The sequence below is a fragment of the Dendropsophus ebraccatus genome, chromosome 8 (genome assembly GCF_027789765.1).
Source record: "Dendropsophus ebraccatus isolate aDenEbr1 chromosome 8, aDenEbr1.pat, whole genome shotgun sequence".
NCBI lineage: Eukaryota > Metazoa > Chordata > Amphibia > Anura > Hylidae > Dendropsophus > Dendropsophus ebraccatus.
In genome coordinates this window covers 109,071,643-109,090,848 of record NC_091461.1, presented here as the reverse complement: position 1 = coordinate 109,090,848, position 19,206 = coordinate 109,071,643, and the positions used below count along the sequence as shown (strand labels likewise).

General features: G+C 43.4%; 1 protein-coding gene across 2 annotated transcripts in view; it reads right to left on the bottom strand.

Annotated features, from left to right (window-relative positions):
• Window positions 1-19,206, bottom strand: part of PDE4B (phosphodiesterase 4B) — a 226,194-nt gene that overhangs the window by 19,963 nt on the left and 187,025 nt on the right. For both annotated transcript variants that reach the window (XM_069981385.1, XM_069981386.1), the window contains exon 6: window positions 1,940-2,052. In XM_069981385.1, the coding sequence (XP_069837486.1) occupies window positions 1,940-2,052 (113 nt within the window). The remainder of the gene's footprint in view (window positions 1-1,939; window positions 2,053-19,206) is intronic.

The window sequence follows — 19,206 nt, the reverse complement described above, 5'->3', positions numbered from 1 at the left end:
CAACTCTGCTACATCCGCAAAACTCAACTTTTATATATTCCTAAATCCAAAACTGTTCCATCTGCCGAACTCAACTCTTCTAAATTTAGGAATAATGGGAGTTGTAGTTTGACAACAGCTGGAAAGTGACATAAAATGCATGAAAAACTCAGCTCTGCTACATCTCTGATACATTCATAAAATTCAACTCTGCTACAAAATCTGTAAAACTCAGCTCTGCTAAATTCACAATACTCCGCACTAAAATATCCATAAAACCCAACTTAAACGCATTGATAAAACTGGGTTCTGCTACATCTGTAAAATGTAGCTCTAATACAGAGGGTACAGAGGTTTCCAGTCTGTGCTGTTGACGGTCCAGTCATGCTGAGAGTTGTAGTCTGTTAACAGCTGGAGACTGGTTGAAGACTACTGCTCTAATACAGTCATAACGTTTAGCTCTGCTACATCTGTAACACCTAACCCTAATACATTCATAAAATCCAGCTCTGCTACATCTGTAACACCTAACCCTAATACATTCATAAAATCCAGCTCTGCTACATCTGTAACACATCTGTAAAACAAAGCTTTAATACAGCGTTCCCCACCCTGTGGGTCTCCAGCCTTTGACTGTTGGGACATGATGGGGGTTGTAGTTTACCCACAGCTGGTCAGCCAATAGTTGGGAAGGACTGCTCTAATCCAGTCATAAAACTCAGCTCTGCTACATACGTAAATGTATCAAGTCTATTGCTTGTAAATCTATGATCTTTGATCCTCTACATCTCGGTTGTATAATCCCCAAGAGAAAAGATCGGGGGCAGTCAGCGCAATGTAGTGAAATCTCCGTAATCCTCAAATAATCGGTATCAGAGGGAACGTCTGTAACATTCACTAGATGGATGTAGCAGAGCTGAATTTGTCCCCTAACCTTCCTTTCATGCTTACAGTTGTAATATTAATGCTAAGTGCTCTAAAGTGCAAACTCAGCTCTACTGCACTGAGCACCTTCTTTAGCTCTATGGCCGTCACTTAACTTCAGCTTCTTCTGCATTGCACGGGATATTAGGAATCGCTATCCTTTCAAGGTCGTCCAACTGTTGGGGCTCCAGCAGTCGCAGAACTACAACTCCCAGCATGCCCCGACAGCCAAAGACTGTCAGGGGATGCTGAAAGTTGTGGTTTTACTGAAAGCGATCAGGGCATGTTTGGAGTTGTAGCTTCACAGAACAAGGCATGCTGGGAGTTGTAGTTTCAGTGAAAGTTATCAGGGTATGTTTGGAGTTGTGCTTTTTATAAAGGCTGTCAGGGTATTCTGGGAGTTGTGGTGTCACTACAGGCTGTCAGCACATGCTAAGATATGTAGTTTCAATGAACTTTGTCATGGTGTGCTGGGAGTTAAGATTTCCTGGAGGCGGTCAGGACACGCTAGGAGTTGTAGTATCACAACATCTGGGGATCACTAATATAAGACAACAGTTCTTCATCCAGCCTGGGACTACAATTCCCATTTTCCTTTGTAATTCTGAATCCCCCTGTAGAAGGAATCGCATCGTCTACGTAACTTCACCATAAACAGACATCACAATTCTTCCTATATGAGCTATGAAAAATTTGTTAAACTTTACCAACTATAGATTGCCTAGCTGGACATGCTGTTACTAGTAGTCCCCCACAACCAGGCAAGAATTTGCAATCCAGTTCCGTAACAATGCACGATTCGTAGAAATTCAGCCCCTAGAGGTCTGCGACCTGTGGCTGTCCGTACATGCTGAGAGTTGTAGTTTTGCAGCAGCTGGACAGCCACATGTTGAAGACTACAGCACGCTACATGTTCTTCTTCTCCCCGGGAAGGCGCCTTCCACGTGCTTAGACATTCCTTGGGATATTTCTTGAATAAGTCTTGAATTGTACACAGCACACACACATTGGTGGTCACTGGCGGACCCTCACTCACCTTATTCGAGGCCATCTCGCTGACCGATCTATATGTCTGAATGGTCTCCAGCTGATCCAAGCACCAGTCCAACTCTTCCAGGGTGTCCATGGCAAGTTTCTGATAGGAATCCTCTGCAAACAAACACATGGACATATATTCAGGCTCCAGGCTCTGCATGGTGGCTTCAGGGCCACCGCTGCAGCTGAGACACACTGTACTGTAGGCTGAGCAATGCTCCTTCATCATGGGCAGCAGCAGCAGCAGCCTGTCCCGTCCTCTCTACTGTTCTGCACTAGTCTGAGCTCCTCACAAGCATTGCCTGTTTTCTATCAAGCCCTGTGCTGATGTCAGATGAGAACAAACTTCCTGCATGGGGTGGGAGGATCATCAGCCTGAACACTGCCTGCATACTTCTCCAGCTCTGCTCTTCCTCAGCAGCCGCACTTCTCATAAGTATTAATCACCGCTCTCATAGAGTTGGGTAACACAAAGCTTTCCAAAGTTTCCGCTTATTATAAATACTGCGGCTCCAATCGACTTCAACAGCGCCATAGATCATCCTGCAATGTGCTACATTTGTATGATAGGGGCTTTGTGCATTACCTTATACAGTGGGGGTGACTGGGAGGGCTGAAGCCCCCAAAGCTGGGTGAATAAGGAAAAAGTCACAGAATCTCTACCCTTTAAAGGGATTATCCAGCGAAAATCTTTTTCTTTCAAATCAACTGGTGTCAGAAAGTTATTTAGATTTGTAATTTACTTCTATTAAAAAATCTCAAGGCTTCCCATACTTATTAGCTGCTGTATGTCATGCAGAAAATGTTTTATTTTCAGTCTGACACAGTGCTCTCTGCTGACATCTCTGGCCGAGACAGGAACTGTCCAGAACAGAAGAGGTTTTCTATTGGAGACAAAGTTCCTGTCTCGGCCAGAGGTGTCAACAGAGAGCAGTGTGTCAGACTGAAAATTAAACAACATTTAATGCAGGACATACAGCAGCTAAGTATGGGAAGCCTTGAGATTTTTTAATAGAAGTAAATTACAAATCTATATAAACTTTCTGAAACTAGTTGATTTGAACGAAAAAGATTTTCGCTGGACAACCCCTTTAATACTGTTTAGGTCACCTGTGGACCTCCAGATGTTGCAAAGCTATAATTCCCATCATGCTTTTGGGCTGCCCAGTAATTTTGCAGCAGTGGGAGGGGGGCACATGTTTGACACCATTGATACAGGTCTTCGACCAATTCTCCCCAACCTCTCCCTTTCTGGCTGCTGCAAAACTACAGTTCTCATAATACTGCTCTCAGGGCATGATGGGAATTGTAGCTTTACAACTTTAGTTTAGAGAGCACAGTGAACCCCAAAAAAGTTAAATATATATATATTCTTTAGCATTCTTATGTTTAGTTTTAAAAAGTGTTTTGGGGATCTTTTGTTTTTCAGGCTTTTATACAAATACAATTTTGAATTAGTTTATAATTTACAATCATCCAGGCTTAGAAAAACCATGTCCGCTGTCTTCCAGACACAGCAGAAACAGCACCACTCTTTTTTGGAAGTGGTTTTGCAGGTCAGTTCCATTGAAATAAGAGTTAAATTGCAATACCACATACAACCTGAGGACATGGGTGGTGCTGGTAAAAAAATTACTAATTTCTAATTCTGGATAACCCCTTCAAAGGGAAACTAACAGAAGGTTGGTACATTCCAACCTTGTGACATGGTTCAATAGGGCTTATGATGCAGATTGCAATGGTATCTATGTTATACAGAATTGTTCAATGTCTATACATATATGGGAAAAAAACAACAACATGCAAATTGGCCTATTTGGCCAATTATCATATATCATAAGTCCTTTTGAACCTGTTTGTATGTTTGTTTCCAGCAGGTTGCACACCAACAACATGTATGGAATGTAAAACAGGCTTAAAACAAGTAGCTTGCAATCTTATGGTATTAAATACAATACTGAACTGTCAGGAGTTTTTTTCAATTTTACCCCTCAAAATACACAACTCCAAATTTATGTGGAGTTACAATATATAATTTTGTAAATTCTGTCCACCAGCAACCACCACTGCATACAGTGTTATTATTACGTTTAATGTCTACACAGTATGCAATAAGCTCATGAGCTCCCTCTAGCGGTGACTTCTCCCAGACAGAATTTTTCAATTTAACTCTGACTTTAATGTGTCTATGCATGAGATTTGGAGCTCTGTTTTGAAAATATAAGGGGAGATTTATCAAACCAGTAAAGTGAAACTGGCTCAGTTGCCCCTAGCAACCAATCAGATTCCACCTTTCATTTTCCAAAGAGTCTATAAGGAATATAAGGTGGAATCTGATTGGTTGCTGCGGGCGACTGGGCCAGTTTCACTTTACACCATGTTTGATAAATCTCCCCCATAAAGCTCAGATGGTTACAAAGAAATACGAAGAAATGTAGATTCATATTAAATTACTGTAGTAGAGATGTGGGTCTCTTATCCTGTTTTTTGGCCACTATAGACTCTGCATTTGTAGATGCTGGTTTCCCCTGAGGATTGATACCAGTGACTGTCTGCAGGCCGGATTGTTATTAGATTGTCACAGAATTATGACGAAAATGTCAAAATCCAACGTCTCTGGACAGTTTTCGTCTCCTGTGCTTTGTAATGCAAATAGACTTTCAATCACTTTGCTAGGGGCTCTTACACATCAAGGTATTGTGAGCTGTATCACACCAGAGCTGGAGCTACACTCTTTAGCGGGGGCAAAGGTTTAGTTTGCTGTCCTTGCCCTGTATCTTAATACCCTGGCCAAGGCAAAATGGTCCAGTGCTCCCTCCTCTGGTACTTTATACTGGGGGGTACATGCTTCAGAGTTTTTAATTGGGGTACTCTGAGGTCGGACCCCCAGCATTCAGCTAGTTAGTGGGGATAACTTTTATAGCTTAGTGTAGTGAAGAATAACCTGATCAGGCTTTACTGTAATAATGTATCATAAAGTCGTTCCTTTGCACTTTTCTACTGTTACCAGAAATTCAACTAGTAAACATAGTGGTAAATCCAATCACTTACATGCATTTGCATTCACATTTACTTTCTGCTCTCTACTGCCACCTCTGGAGGATAACATTAGTTTCTTTAACTTGCTAGAATTCTCTAGGTGCCTCTCTACTAAAGCGGGAGTAACTCTCTGGTCTATCTGTGGTGAGTCCCCGGTGTGGTGTTATATCGGAGGATCGAAGGGTCACTTGCTAGGTGGTGAAATGTGACACCACTACGGTGGTGGATGGCAAAGATACAGCCGGACCTCGAGGTGTTAATCCATAATGCTAGTGCCAGGTGGGCACACAGGTGTGATGGCACACCTGCTTTTATTTTAGGAGGCCGGTTATACCTTTTTCCCCTGTGGTCAGTGTCCTGCCGGGTTGCTACTGGGTCCCTTGGGTTAGAGTGATCAAAGATGGCCAGAGTGGTGTAGTGACCCTCCCGGACTATCGGAACCGCCACCCTCAGAAAGGGAAGTGTTCCAAGGTTGCGGTGTGTGCTGTGTAGGTGGACTGCCAGAAATCACAGAGTCTATTAAAGGTAGTTAAAGGGAACCTGTCACCCCCTGAGCCGGGCAGAGCCTGGCCAACCCCTGGTGCAGACCCATATACCTCCCACTTCCACGATGTCCCGCTCCTGGACCCGGTCCCGCCAACCGAGGTATCCCCATCTGAAGCCGCGCGCATGCTCACCAAAGATGACACTGACGTCCATAGAGAATGACTGAAACAGTTAGGGAGGCATTTATTAAGTCCGGCGTTTTTTTACGCCGGACTTAAAAATGCCCCCGCAGCTCCGGCGGTACGGGGATTTATGTAGAGGCGGACTGCCTGTACATAAATACTGTGCGCGCCGGTGCGCACCGCCGAAAACCTACGCCAGCTGAGGACTTTCCGCCCCCTTTCCGCCCCCTGGCGTACTCGGCGGAAAGTGCCGATTTGCGAATATTTTATTCGCAAATCGGCCATTTGCGTATAAAATAATACGCAAATCGGCACTTTCCGCCAAAAATCATCCGTTCGCCGGATGATACATGTGGCCCTTAGTCTTTATGCAAACTAGGAAAGTTGTTGGAGGTGTTCTGTCTTGCGTCCTTCCCATACGGGGTTCTAAGACTGACCTTTTAGAGAACAGGGACCAGGCAGAGGGCCAGGGCCCAGATAGGACCACTGTGGAGAGCTATCTGGCTTGTGTCCTACCTCCACAATGTCCAACACGACATTTGGTTCTCCTCCACCCATGTGACTTTATTCCTCCCAGCATGTAAGGTGCGCTGTGAATGGGTGAAGAGTGCCTACAGTTTTACCCTGACCTGAAGGACTTTCTTTTCCATGTTCAAACTTTTTTTCTTGTCTGAAGGCAGAATTAGGCTGAGAAGGGGACTCTTAGGAGTGGACACCCGGGAGTGTAGTGCCATTTACCTGCCATCTAAGGTACTGTTATTGGAACTGTTAAGCTCTGAGCCTCCATTATTGAGTCCTGTCTCTTAGTATATACCACATGCACAACATCACAGGCCTTCCACCTACCAGCAGCCAGGATGCCATCACTAGGAAGCACCCCAGGGGAAATAGACGATATACCACTTGTCCAGCCCCTCACCCTTGACAAAGTGACTCTAAGGGGACACCAGTGTCTATCTAGGCACTCCAAGAAATGTTGTCTGTTACTTCTCTGCCATAAAGCGAGAGGCACTACAAGTACTAGCTGACACTGTTCCATCAACCATGTCCTCCTCCGGTCACCACGATAGGATAGTCCCTGATAATGAATACACTGGTGCCGGCTCTGCTCTAGATACACAGAATAACTTACAGGTCTGGATACTACATATGTTCAAGATAAATTCCCAAATGTAATGAATACATTGAATTCAGTGGAATGAAAGTTTTTTTTTCACCTTTGGCTTCTACACATTACAGTTTTCTCTGATCGTGCAGACAGTCTTCTCTCTCGTGCATTAGGGTTTTCTGCACGTGGTCTTTTTGGACTTTTACGTGAGTCTTTTGCACGGTTTACAGTGGCCGCACTTCCCAATAGTACTGGAGGAGTATTACTCAGTGCACATCTGTAAAGCTCATATCCATCTGCAGAGAAGGGCCGCATTTATTGAGTCCATGTGCACCTGTTGTGCATTTATTTACATGCGTCAGCTTCTCCACTTGAAATGTTTCTTGCAAAACCCTTGTGTGACTACGTAGAATTTTAAAACCAGATGAGAAAGCATGTGTTGGAAAGAGTGAAGATACAGTTCAGTATTCCTGAAATCTGGATGGGTGCAACTTTCTATTATGCATTCACCCTAGTTCTGCATTTGTGGGAGCAGGACTGTGCTGTCGATATAAGGACACTATGGCTGCTGCTGTTCTGTAGCTGATATTGGGTGACTGTGGCTGGAACTTATTTGGGGGAAGTGTAACTAGCAAGTACACGTGCCTCATCATGAATCTTCTCTTGACACACTGCTGCCTACACCCCTGTAATAGTGCCCATATACCTTACATAGCAGCTATTCTTCCCACCACCCCATATACATGCAGTCCAGCCAGACCCATTTTTGGATAGGCAGGATAATAGAAATAAAGTGCTCTTATCTCCCCTGCTCCAGCGCTGGTGGCCGCATCTTCTTCAGGTTGTGTTGGGAGTTGTAGTTGTAGTTTTAATCCTTATAGGGGGATTCACTAAGAGGCGTGCCCTCTGTGTTAAGGAGTCCAGTGGGCGGTGTCACTTAATGGACTGGACTCTTTAGCTTGGAAAGATCCGAGATTTTAATCAATAAATTAAAAGTTGTACTTAATCCTTTCCCATAGAGATATGTATCAATCCGCTCAGCTCCTTCAGCTCTATAATATGATGCCAATAGCTTAGGTAGCATCTTCATGGTGACGCTTTCCCTTTAATGGAGATGGATGGCAGATGTATGTGTATAGCAGGAAGATGGAGATGTAGGCTGTAGGGGCTGGTCAGAGTTAATGACATTACTCATTGGATGGGGCTAGAGAAAAGAACCAGCCAAGCCTCCTGAGACCAAAAAGGATGATGTATTGTCTCAGGGGAGAGGGAGGAGCCGGGGAGCTGCTGAGACAACACCTTACTGTGTAATGTTCTATGACATGGTGCAACTCCCAGCAGAATACACTAACAGCTGTCAGTACATGCTGGGAGTTGTAGTTTTGCCACAGATAGATGCAGGTTGGGGATACTGCTATTAAAATTTCTAATGCAAGAAAAGGCAATATCCAATTTTTTTTCCAAGTGAAGTCAATGAGGAACAAAATGTCACAGAATTGGATGAAACCAAGCGGTCTCTAATGTAATGTGTGAATCAGGATCTCATAAATCCCCATTTCCTGTGAGCGTGGTGTGAATGACTCGCTGCTGCTCTCATATTTCTTGCAGATCCCTGATGCCAGCGTGGTGGTTGTAAAGCTCAGTGTGTCTCTTGATTACATAGTAACTCTGGGTAAACTCTGGCTTGGAACATATAGGGTACATTGCTTCCATTAGTCCTTACCGCTGGTGATTGTGGGATGGCGACTTTCACATAAAATAGATGTATGAGCGGCTGCTGTCTGCAGAGTCTGTTCTGTTTCCCTCTGCTCCACATTCTGCCTTCTTGTTTCTCTATATATCTTTAAGTTTCTTACTTCGTATTATTCTTAAGTTATAAAGCATACTTGTTGTTTCAGGGAACCTTTCAGGATAAACTTTCATGTGTATACACTACCGTTCAAAAGTTTGGGGTCACATTGAAATGTCCTTATTTTTGAAGGAAAAGCACTGTACTTTTCAATGAAGATAACTTTAAACTAGTCCTAACTTTAAAGAAATACACTCTATACATTGTGGTAATAATGTGGTAAATGACTATTCTAGCTGCAAATGTCTGGTTTTTGGTGCAATATCTACATAGGTGTATAGAGGCCCATTTCCAGCAACTATCACTCCAGTGTTCTAATGGTACAATGTGTTTGCTCATTGGCTCAGAAGGCTAACTGATGATTAGAAAACCCTTGTGCAATCATGTTCACACATCTGAAAACAGTCTAGCTCGTTACAGAAGCTACAAAACTGACCTTCCTTTGAGCAGATTGTGTTTCTGGAGCATCACATTTGTGGGGTCAATTAAATGCTCAAAATGGCCAGAAAAAGAGAACTTTCATCTGAAACTTGACAGTCTATTCTTGTTCTTAGAAATGAAGGCTATTCCATGCAAGAAATTGCTAAGAAATTGAAGATTTCCTACAACGGTGTGTACTACTCCCTTCAGAGGACAGCACAAACAGGCTCTAACCAGAGTAGAAAAAGAAGTGGGAGGCCGCATTGCACAACTAAGCAAGAAGATAAGCACATTAGAGTCTCTAGTTTGGGAAACAGACGCCTCACAGGTCCCCAACTGGCATCTTCATTAAATAGTACCTGCAAAACACCAGTGTCATCATCTACAGTGAAGAGGCGGCTGCGGGATTTTGGGCTTCAGGGCAGAGTGGCAAAGAAAAAGCCATATCTGAGACTGGCCAATAAAAGAAAAAGATTAAGATGGTGAAAAGAACACAGACATTGGACAGAGGAAGACTGGAAAAAAGTGTTGTGGACGGATGAATCCCAGTTTGAGGTGTTTGGATCACAAAGAAGAACGTTTGTGAGACGCAGAACAAATGAAAAGATGCTGGAAGAATGCCTGACGCCATCTGTTAAGCATGGTGGAGGTAATGTGATGGTCTGGGGTTGCTTTGGTGCTGGTAAGGTGGGAGATTTGTACAGGGTAAAAGGGATTCTGAATAAGGAAGGCTATCACTCTGCACCGCCATGCCATACCCAGTGGACAGCGCTTGATTGGAGCCAATTTCATCCTACAACAGGACAATGACCCTAAACACCTCCAAATTGTGCAAGAACTATTTACAGCAGAAGCAGCAGCTGGTATTCTATCATAGGTAATGGAGTGGCCAGCGCAGTCACCAGATCTGAACCCCATTAAGCTGTTGTGGGAGCAGCTTGACCGTATGGTACGCCAGAAGTGCCCATCCAACCAGTCCAACTTGTGGGAGCTGCTTCTAGAAGCGTGGGGGGCAATTTCTCCAGCTTACCTCAACAGATTAATAGCTAGAATGCCAAAGGTGTGCAATGCTGGAATTGCTGCAAAAGGAGGATTCTTGGACGAAAGCGAAGTGTGATGTAAGAACAATGTTATTTCAAATACAAATCATTATTTCTAACCTTGTCAATGTCTTGACTCTATTTTCTATTCATTTCACAACGTATGGTGGTGAAGAAGAGTGACTTTTCATGGAAAACACAAAATTGTTTGGGTGACCCCAAACTTTTGAACGGTAGTGTACATGATCAATTACACTATTTCTGGCCATTATATAATTTGTATATGGCATCTATATATATATATATATATATATATATATATATATATATATATATATATATATTTTATTTTATTTTTTTTTTTTTTTTTTTTCCCCTTCACAGACCTCATCTCTAATGTTCAGTTTTCCCTGAGCTAGTGGGTGAAAGCTAGCTGCTATGATGTCTTCATACATTGCACACACACACCTCCCTGTTTCTCTATAGGGTGCCTTCAGAAGCAGCTGCAGAAGCATGGAGAACTTTATAGAGCAGCATAGGTAGTGTAAGCTGTGAATCCAGAACTAGGGTGAGATCTAATACTGTAAACCAGTGCTTCTCAAACTTTTTTTTATGAAACCTCACCCAAAAGATCAAGGCAATGCCTGGGCCTCACCAGAATGACCAAGAGAATGCCTGGGCCTTACCAAAGTCTATTTAAAAGCTGAAAATACTGCTAGGGCTACCTTTCACCCATCTTCCAAGCTCTAGATACTAATAAAGCAAGTACTAAATAAATTTTTGCAAACAACAAAAGGACTGTGCAGAATATAGTTTAGGCAATAGCTTGGATGCGACGGGCACTGTGTCTTGTTGTTATAGGCACCGTGGCTGGATGCTATGGGCACTGTGGCTGACTGTTATGGGTTCTCTGCTTGGATACTATAAGCACTGTGGCTGACTGTTATGGGTTCTCTGCTTGGATACTATAAGCACTGTGGCTGACTGTTATGGGTACTCTGCTTGGATGCTATGGGCACTGTGGCTGACTGTTATGGGTTCTCTGCTTGGATACTATGGGCACTGTGGCTGACTGTTATGGGCTCTGGGACTGGCTGTTGTGGGCTCTGGGACTGGCTGCTGTGGGCTCTAGGACTGGCTGCTGTGGGCTCTAGGACTGGCTGCTGTGGGCTCTGTGGCTGGATGCTATGGGCACTGTGGCTTTTTGATTGGCTTTTATGGGTTCTCTGCTTGGATGCTATGGGCACTGTGGCCCGCTATTAGGGCACTATGGTTAGCTCTTCTATCGGGACGACGGCTGGCTCTAAGATGGGGTTACTATAGTTTGGATCACAGTCTAAAAAATTGGTTACACTGTAAATTTGCCTTGGTACACATAAAATGGCACACACACCAACCACTCCACCACCACCACAGCTGGAAGGTACTCTTACTTGCAAGCAGAACACATTTATATTGTTATAGTCACATGGCTGCTGCTGTTATAAGTCAGAGGCCTTAGATACAGGGAAGTCTGGACAACAGATTTATTACAAAACTTTCTGCATCTAATAAATGATTTTTCATTCATCTGAATGGGGCTGATTCATCTTTTGGAACAGAAATGAAGAACTCACGCCTAAATAATCTGCATGTGCAAAGACAGGTGACCATGGTGGCCTTAGTATTGCTAGCTGCACATATAACCAGGTTAATATGGTTAATATATGAGCATCCAAGATGGAATATAAAGGCAGATTTCATAGGCATAATGGCTGCCCCCCAACATTACACTCTCATATAAAGGGAAGCCTTATATGTGGCATGGGTGCTCTGGTGCAGCAGATCGCCCTCTATAGTTACATCGACGCCCGCAGTGATTTCACTTTCGCAGTGTTTGGAGCGTATCTGAATTAAATCAATAGCTCTCCGTCTCTGTTTATTTCCTTCCCAGTTTAATAAGTAATGACTCAGGGTGGATGATGCATGGAGGAGGCCAGACCTGCCAAAGATTGCAGCTTCAATGGTGTAAAACAAAATACGACATCATGACATATCGCAACTTTCTCATCAAACGTTCGTCTGATAGGGTCACAGGACCGGATGAATAAGAACATTACATATTTGAGCCTATGTTCTGCTGATGTGGAATCTATTAGACTTGGGCAAATAAAAAGTTGGCACAGGCTGGATCCCCGCTCTGTGTGTGTTTCGTAGCCACTTCCTGGACGTAAGCAGTGTTTATTATTTCATTCATGCCCTCGGCCTCCATTGACCATTCCCATACACAAGGCAGAAAGTTACATCATTCTGTAATGCAACAACCTAAAATTCCTTTAATCTAAGACTGGTCCTTGGCTGGTCCCTTGTGTCTGCACACTCGAGCCACCACAATAGCACCACGAATATGACTTCCTCATGGTCAAAGAGGATGTGGTGCTGGAGCGAGGAGGGGTGAGCGGAGTATACTGTGTGGTTGCTCTCAATGTGGGTTTGCAAAAATTCCTGCACTTGCCACCAAAACCCATTCAGATAAATTAAAATTTAAAAAATGTCTGCAAAAAAACCCTTCTATGGGTGAGTATAACTTAATGTACCCTCAGTTTTGGCCACATCACCCAGCCACCTAACCTGTATGGTGGCCTCCTGAAGAGACAGGGGTCGAGCTTTTCCCTTTGTTCTTAAGACAATAAACTGTCACCAAAAAAGTCTAGTAGCTTTCTCATCTCTTCCCGTTCACTCAGCTGAGAATACATGCATATGAAAGGATAGGAAGAGATAGCTGCTGTCCTATATATCATACATATAATGTATGGGCAGATTTAAGTAGGTTTGAAGTTAAGCCAGGAACAATGTAAACTTACTGACACCGTAATAAAGGCATAATGTATTTTGGGTGGAGTGTCCCTTTAATTGTCATCTATATATATATATATATATATATATATATATATATATTAATTAGGATCCACAATGAATAACTGTAAAGGCAATCCCTAAATAATAGCAGATTAGAGTAATGGGACGCTCTATATACTGCATATACCAGTTATTATCAGCCCAGGGGATGTTGGCCGCCATTTGGTTGATGCCTATGTCAGATGGTGTAAAGAGCATTTACTCTAAAATACAAAACTCCAGGTCCCGGGGTCGCTCTTTCTGTCAGATTGCCGAATGTTCTACGGATTTAGCTGTTTCTTTGTTATATTTGCTTGGCAGCCATAATGTTTCTCTGCTTATGGCACCTCTACCCTGTTGGGCAGTGACACAAGCCCCACTCTTCTATCAGTACAGGACAACACACAAGTGCCATTCAGCAAGCTGCATTGGTGGCCATATTGGATAAAACATTTTTAAATAAAACATTGTTGCAATATACAAGCTACAGTACTTGGCCTCATGTATGCAAACTGGTATAGTCAGAAACTGGTGCAAATGTATCATCCAGATCAGTGAAATAATTTCTAATCTAAAGCGGATTGACTGGGCAACACCCAAGGTCATATATATTTAGTTGTTGTCGGTCAAACACCCATACACATGCATTCTCAGCTAAGGGTCCTCTTAGACGGCCTGATATGTCAGCCGTCTATTGCTGATTCACGCTCATTGGCGGCGCTTTGAGAAGGTGCGATCAGTTGCACTGCTGGACCTGCACAAACCATCCCTGTATCGTTTGGCCATTAAAAAATACTGCCGTCAGCCACACATTCCCTTTTAAACTTTTTTAGCGCGGCACAAAAGATGCAATCAGCCAAGGATCAGGCATCTTTTACATGGGACGATTATTGGCCTAAGGAGCATTTCTAGAAACGCTTCTTGCCAATAATCGTCCAGCATAAAAGGTTCCTAAGCGTGCATGTTGAAATCCAATGTACCAATTCTTCCGTGTTAGCAATCAGATGATCGATGAGCGAACAGATGAGCATGTCCTGAAATACCGTAAAATCATTGGTATTTCATATCTAGCTAATGCCAAAAAAGCAGTGTGAGGGCTCTGTAAATGAGCACCGATCACCGAGACCTTGGGCCGTCTAATAGTCTCTTTGAAACCCAATATTGGGTTTGATGGGACCTCCACCAGAAACATGATCAATGGTCCCTTGTCCCCCTGTGTGAATGGAGCAGTGGTCAAGCATTCTCACTGCTGCTCTCTTCACATGCAGTACTTGGCTATCTCCAGCAGATCCATAGAGAGTAACACAAGTACTGGTGTGGTGGTTACTCAAGCCTTGCTTGTGGTATATGGCTCTCATAGATGGTTGCTATCAGTGCTACTGTATAGCTCAACCAGAGATGGTACTGTATAGTCATGACGCCAGTGCTAGTCCAGCACACAAGTATGGTGGTAGTAGCTGCTTTATTTTGTGGCTGGCTGTACTCCCCAAATGGTTGGTGACTTGCCGGGTTTGTAATGAGTCCCTTGGGTTCTTGTCACGGTAGTCTACTGGTACCGCTACCCACAGAAAAAGGGAAAAATAACGAAAGTTGTGCAGCTAGTGTGTATAGGTGCTGGTGTGAATGAAAGGCTGACTGAGTCCCAGTGATATAAAAATATAAAAACTTTACTGTGCAGTCTCTTAGTAGTACAGTACACTTTGGCAGCAGTAGATAAAACTTTACTCAAACTTAGGTGCTTGAACTGGTTTGTGCTGAGGAGATGCTTGAAGAAGTAGAGAAGAGGTAGAGGTGCCTGAAGAGTTGAAAGTAGAGTAGTGGAGAGGAGAGGAGTTTTTCAAGGGAGTCCCAACCCAATGCAGCAATGTTCTCTGCCGGAACTTGAGAGAATACTTTAGAGTGAGAAGTTACTTGTAGCCGTGTATAGACTTTAGTCTGACCACCCTCTGCCCTACAGTGTCGAATGACTCATCCTCCTAGGATGATAAAAGCCCCAGTCTTGGTTACCCAGGTGAAGCTAAGTTCCTGAGGCGTGTCAGTTACCTGCACTGAGAGATATGATACGTAGACCTTCTGGTAGCTTTGTCCTATCCAGGCTAGTTCCTTTTGTGTATCAGGATACTGCCCTGCACGGCGTGGGCTAGGATGTTCCCAGACTCTTCTCCCTTTGTAGTGATTAGCACTGCATAGTAGACATAGTAGAAATACAGAAAGAACTGGTTGTCTCTAGTTGCATCTGCATACACGTGTTAGACTAAATCAACTGAACTAGACTGAACTTCGGTCCTGATAGACTCAGGCCCTGGCTTGGCTACAGCAGGGACGTCTGTTCTGTGTGTCCTTCTCCCACGAGAATCTGGGTAACAACTGACCCTACACCTCCTCCCACCAAGTTACTTCATACAGGGGCTAAGTATGGTACCCTGTGAGTGGTGGAAAGGAATGTGTGCAAGAGGAAGAAAAGAAGAGGTAGGCTAGAAGTGGAGAGCATCTCCTATAGGTCAGCTTAAGCACATGGTACAACAGTAACATTAACCCATTCCTAACTTTAGCTGTGCAACACATAAGAGCATACATATAAAAAATTACTCCAAAGTGCACTCCATCACCACTTAACCTGGAGTAAGAAGCTTTTGTGACAGGTGCACAAGAGAAAAGAATACCCGTAGTGGGACACCACGCTAGGTCCTTTGATGTGGCAGAGAGGATGTGGGGCCGTCCAGGCATCGGAGCCCTGCCACAGGTGCACAGACTTCTTTCTTGTAATATGAGCCATATTGGTGTATGAATGTGATTGGGACAGGTTCTAAAACTTTAAATGTAAAATTGAATGTTTCATTTCCTTACAGCAAGCAGAGAAATTGCAACACCAAGTTAAGGCATATTACAGAAAACCATATTAGATTCTCCACTGTGATACATGCTCTGTACGTGCCAAACCCCACACAGCTATATATCGCATTTCCCGCTCAGTATTGCTGTATTTTTATTTGCACTTTCAGTCAGATAATATCTAGTGAGTGATTTCCCAATGATTTCAGCAGAGGAGAGGTTAACATGCCAGTGGTTAGAGGTGATAAAGTTATCAGCGCTGCTGACGTTTTTTGTTGATCGCAGATCACATGACCGGCTGATAGCCGGAGCCCTCATCACCGCACAGGGGCAGGTCACACATCTGCACAGACATACAGGAATAGGGTGAGAATTTTTTTTTTCTACTTTCAGTAACTAGCTCTGTGGTCAGGACCATAAGGTAATAAAAGGTTACATCCTGTGACAATTTTAGGAAACCATTTCTTATCAGTAAAATCGTTATCGTTATATGTTATCGTTACTGTGGAATAGGGCCCTTATATCGGCCCATTGCTTTTATCAACTGATGGCTGATGATTTTTCTAAATGTCAGAATTGAGCATTCGGCCTTTTATATTTATATTTATATAGGCCAATAGGGTGATCTAAGTTTAGCTTAGTACAATAGGAGGTCTGGATATTCTACCCATAACACAGACATCCAATCCGTCCCTATCACAGTGTATGAAATGCCTTGGGGGTCACTCAACCTGCGGTCAGGCCAGGACTGGCAGATATACTATGATGGCAGAAAAGCTGCCATTTTATGCTCATCCTAGACCAGCTCTAGACATTTGCCATACATTGCACTGTGGCAATACAGAACATGTCTTTGCTGACCTGGGGTGTAGCCATATTTGTAGGTCAGTAGGGCAATGCCCCGGCCTCCTCCCTCAGCCCCTAGGTGTCGTCTCCTGTGCTGCACGTGGGATGTGAACTTGACCCCTGAGCGATGTGCTGCCTGAGCAGCTCTGTCCATCAGGCCAGGAGTGTTAATCATTCCCAATGTCATGAGATCCCCTCCATGTGAGCTCACTGTAACGTGCCTGCACGCACAGATCACTAGACTGGACTCTCCTCCCCGCACTCTCTACCAGAGGATCCTGCGGGATCTGAGCCATGGATGACACTGACAATGCAGAAATAGAAAATTGTCATCTGTGTTTTCGGTAAACAAATGGTTTATTATAGTAAGAATCTATTCTAAGGTGATTTATATATAGAGCTCGCCTTTTTATCTGTGTATCATGCTGCTATAATAGACGTGACGGCAACAACGTGCAATACGTAGGAGAGATGAGTGCATGGCCGGGGTCTATGGGATATTGTGTTATTACTATGGATATATTAATGGGGTTTTCAGGATTTTAAAATGCATTGTGTTTTTTTCCTGAAGCAGCGCCTCTCTTATGCATATGGCTGTGTCAGGTATTACAGCTGACCTCCATACAATTTTTTAAAAAATTTCACACAATGTAAAGTTAGGGGAAACTACCAATCTTATCTAATATTAGTCCCGTCACTCTGAGCATGCAGCAAACATAACTTAATGGCTGACTCCTACTAGACATGTTAGAGGCTCAGTCTTTAAAAAACAAACAAAAAAAAACAAAAACCCCTTTGATATGTTGTAGAGACGTCCAAAGTTTATGAACGATTAGAGCCTAAATATTAAAGCGAATATACTGATGGTACATTTGCTTAAATATTTAGACTCTTATCATTCAAAAACTTTGGACGTCCCTACAACATATCAAAGGAGCGACTGCAGCTGATCGTTGCTAAGGTAGTTCGTTGTCATTTCAGCCTGCTGAAAGACAATGATAGGTCGACATTGTGTCGACTGATTGTTCATTTTTATTACACGGAGCTACTATAAGGGCCCTATTACACGGAACAATTATCATGCAAAAAATCTTGATATCCTTCGAATTTAAACGATAATCATCCTGTGTAATTGAAGGCAACGATCGAAAAATCGTCTGTGTGTCGTTGATCATTGATTTACATCTGGCCCTAAAATCATTATTAATCGTTCGCTGTAATTCCGCATTTGTTCACTAATCGTTTAGTGTAATTCCACATCGTTCCTTCTTTTGCTGGGATCAGATAGAGGAACCGATCATAGTAACGATCGTTATAACGAATTTAACTAACAACTATCGTTCTGTGTAATATGGTGAACGATTTCAGGTTAATGATAAACAATCTTGTTTGCGATCGTTTATCGTAAAAAAACGATTTGTCTAATAGGACCCAAAGGCATGGCGAAGGTTTTTTAAAGTGGGAGATACACTTTAAGGCTATGTTCACACAACGTAGGTAAAGTATTAGTCACGGCCGTTGTTGCCGATTTGCAACACGGCCGTGATTAATACTTTACCTACATTGTGCTGCAGCTAGAGGGAATCCCGGCGGGTGTGTATACACATAGTATACACTCCGACGGGGATTGCTAGCGGCGGCACAAGAAACTGACGTCAGTTTTCTGCGGCTGCTATTCATTGAATATGAGCCACAGAAAACCTGTCAGATCACACAATGGAGAGTGCGGCTCCTCTCTTCATTCAGTATACCTGCATGCTCAGCTAACCTGAATGTTCATATGTGGGGAAGGATTGGCAGAGACAGCCTTACAGTTAGATACCTTACAGTTACTCTGGCCGTAGGATTACTGTGATAGTCATAAGATTTTATGGCTGCAGCCCCAGGGTTCCCTATGATTTTTCAGAACCAAACTTAGATGGCCACAGGGTTGTTGGTCCCATATACTGAAAATAAGTCCGTAGCAGCCCGTGGCTTTCTAGTTATTACTTCTAGCAACGGCTGCGGAGGTCCAGGCATGCTGGGAGTTGTAGTTTTGCAACAGCTAGAAGGCCACGTATAGGAGGTCCTTGGTCTATAGCAGCCCTCCAGCTGTTTCAAAACTACAATTCCCATCATGCCTGGACAGCCGAAGATTTAGCTTCGGCTGTCCAGGCATGATGGGAATTGTAGTTTTGCATCAGCTAGAGGGACGAAAGTTCCCCATCCCTGGTCTACAGGCCAGGATTCACAATCTAATACAACAGATTGGAGCTTGGTGCAACAAACTAAGAAGCTATTGGCTATCCAGGCATGCTGGGAGTTGTAGTTTTGAAACAGCGGAGAAGCCACAGCATGGAGAGGAGGATTTCACATAGTAAACTGTGACACAATATAAATATTACCTCTCCTGGTGCCAAGACAAACATATACAGCATCAAGGTAAGATTTGTATTCCACATCCGACGCCAACGCCATGGTGCCATAGGCAACGCCCTGTGTGTTAACAGGATGCATAATGTCACGCGTGGCGCCAGGTATTATGGTGTTGTATATTGTAGCTCAGCAAGTTGTTGATGAATGTAGCTGGGTTATTTTATTTATTTTTTT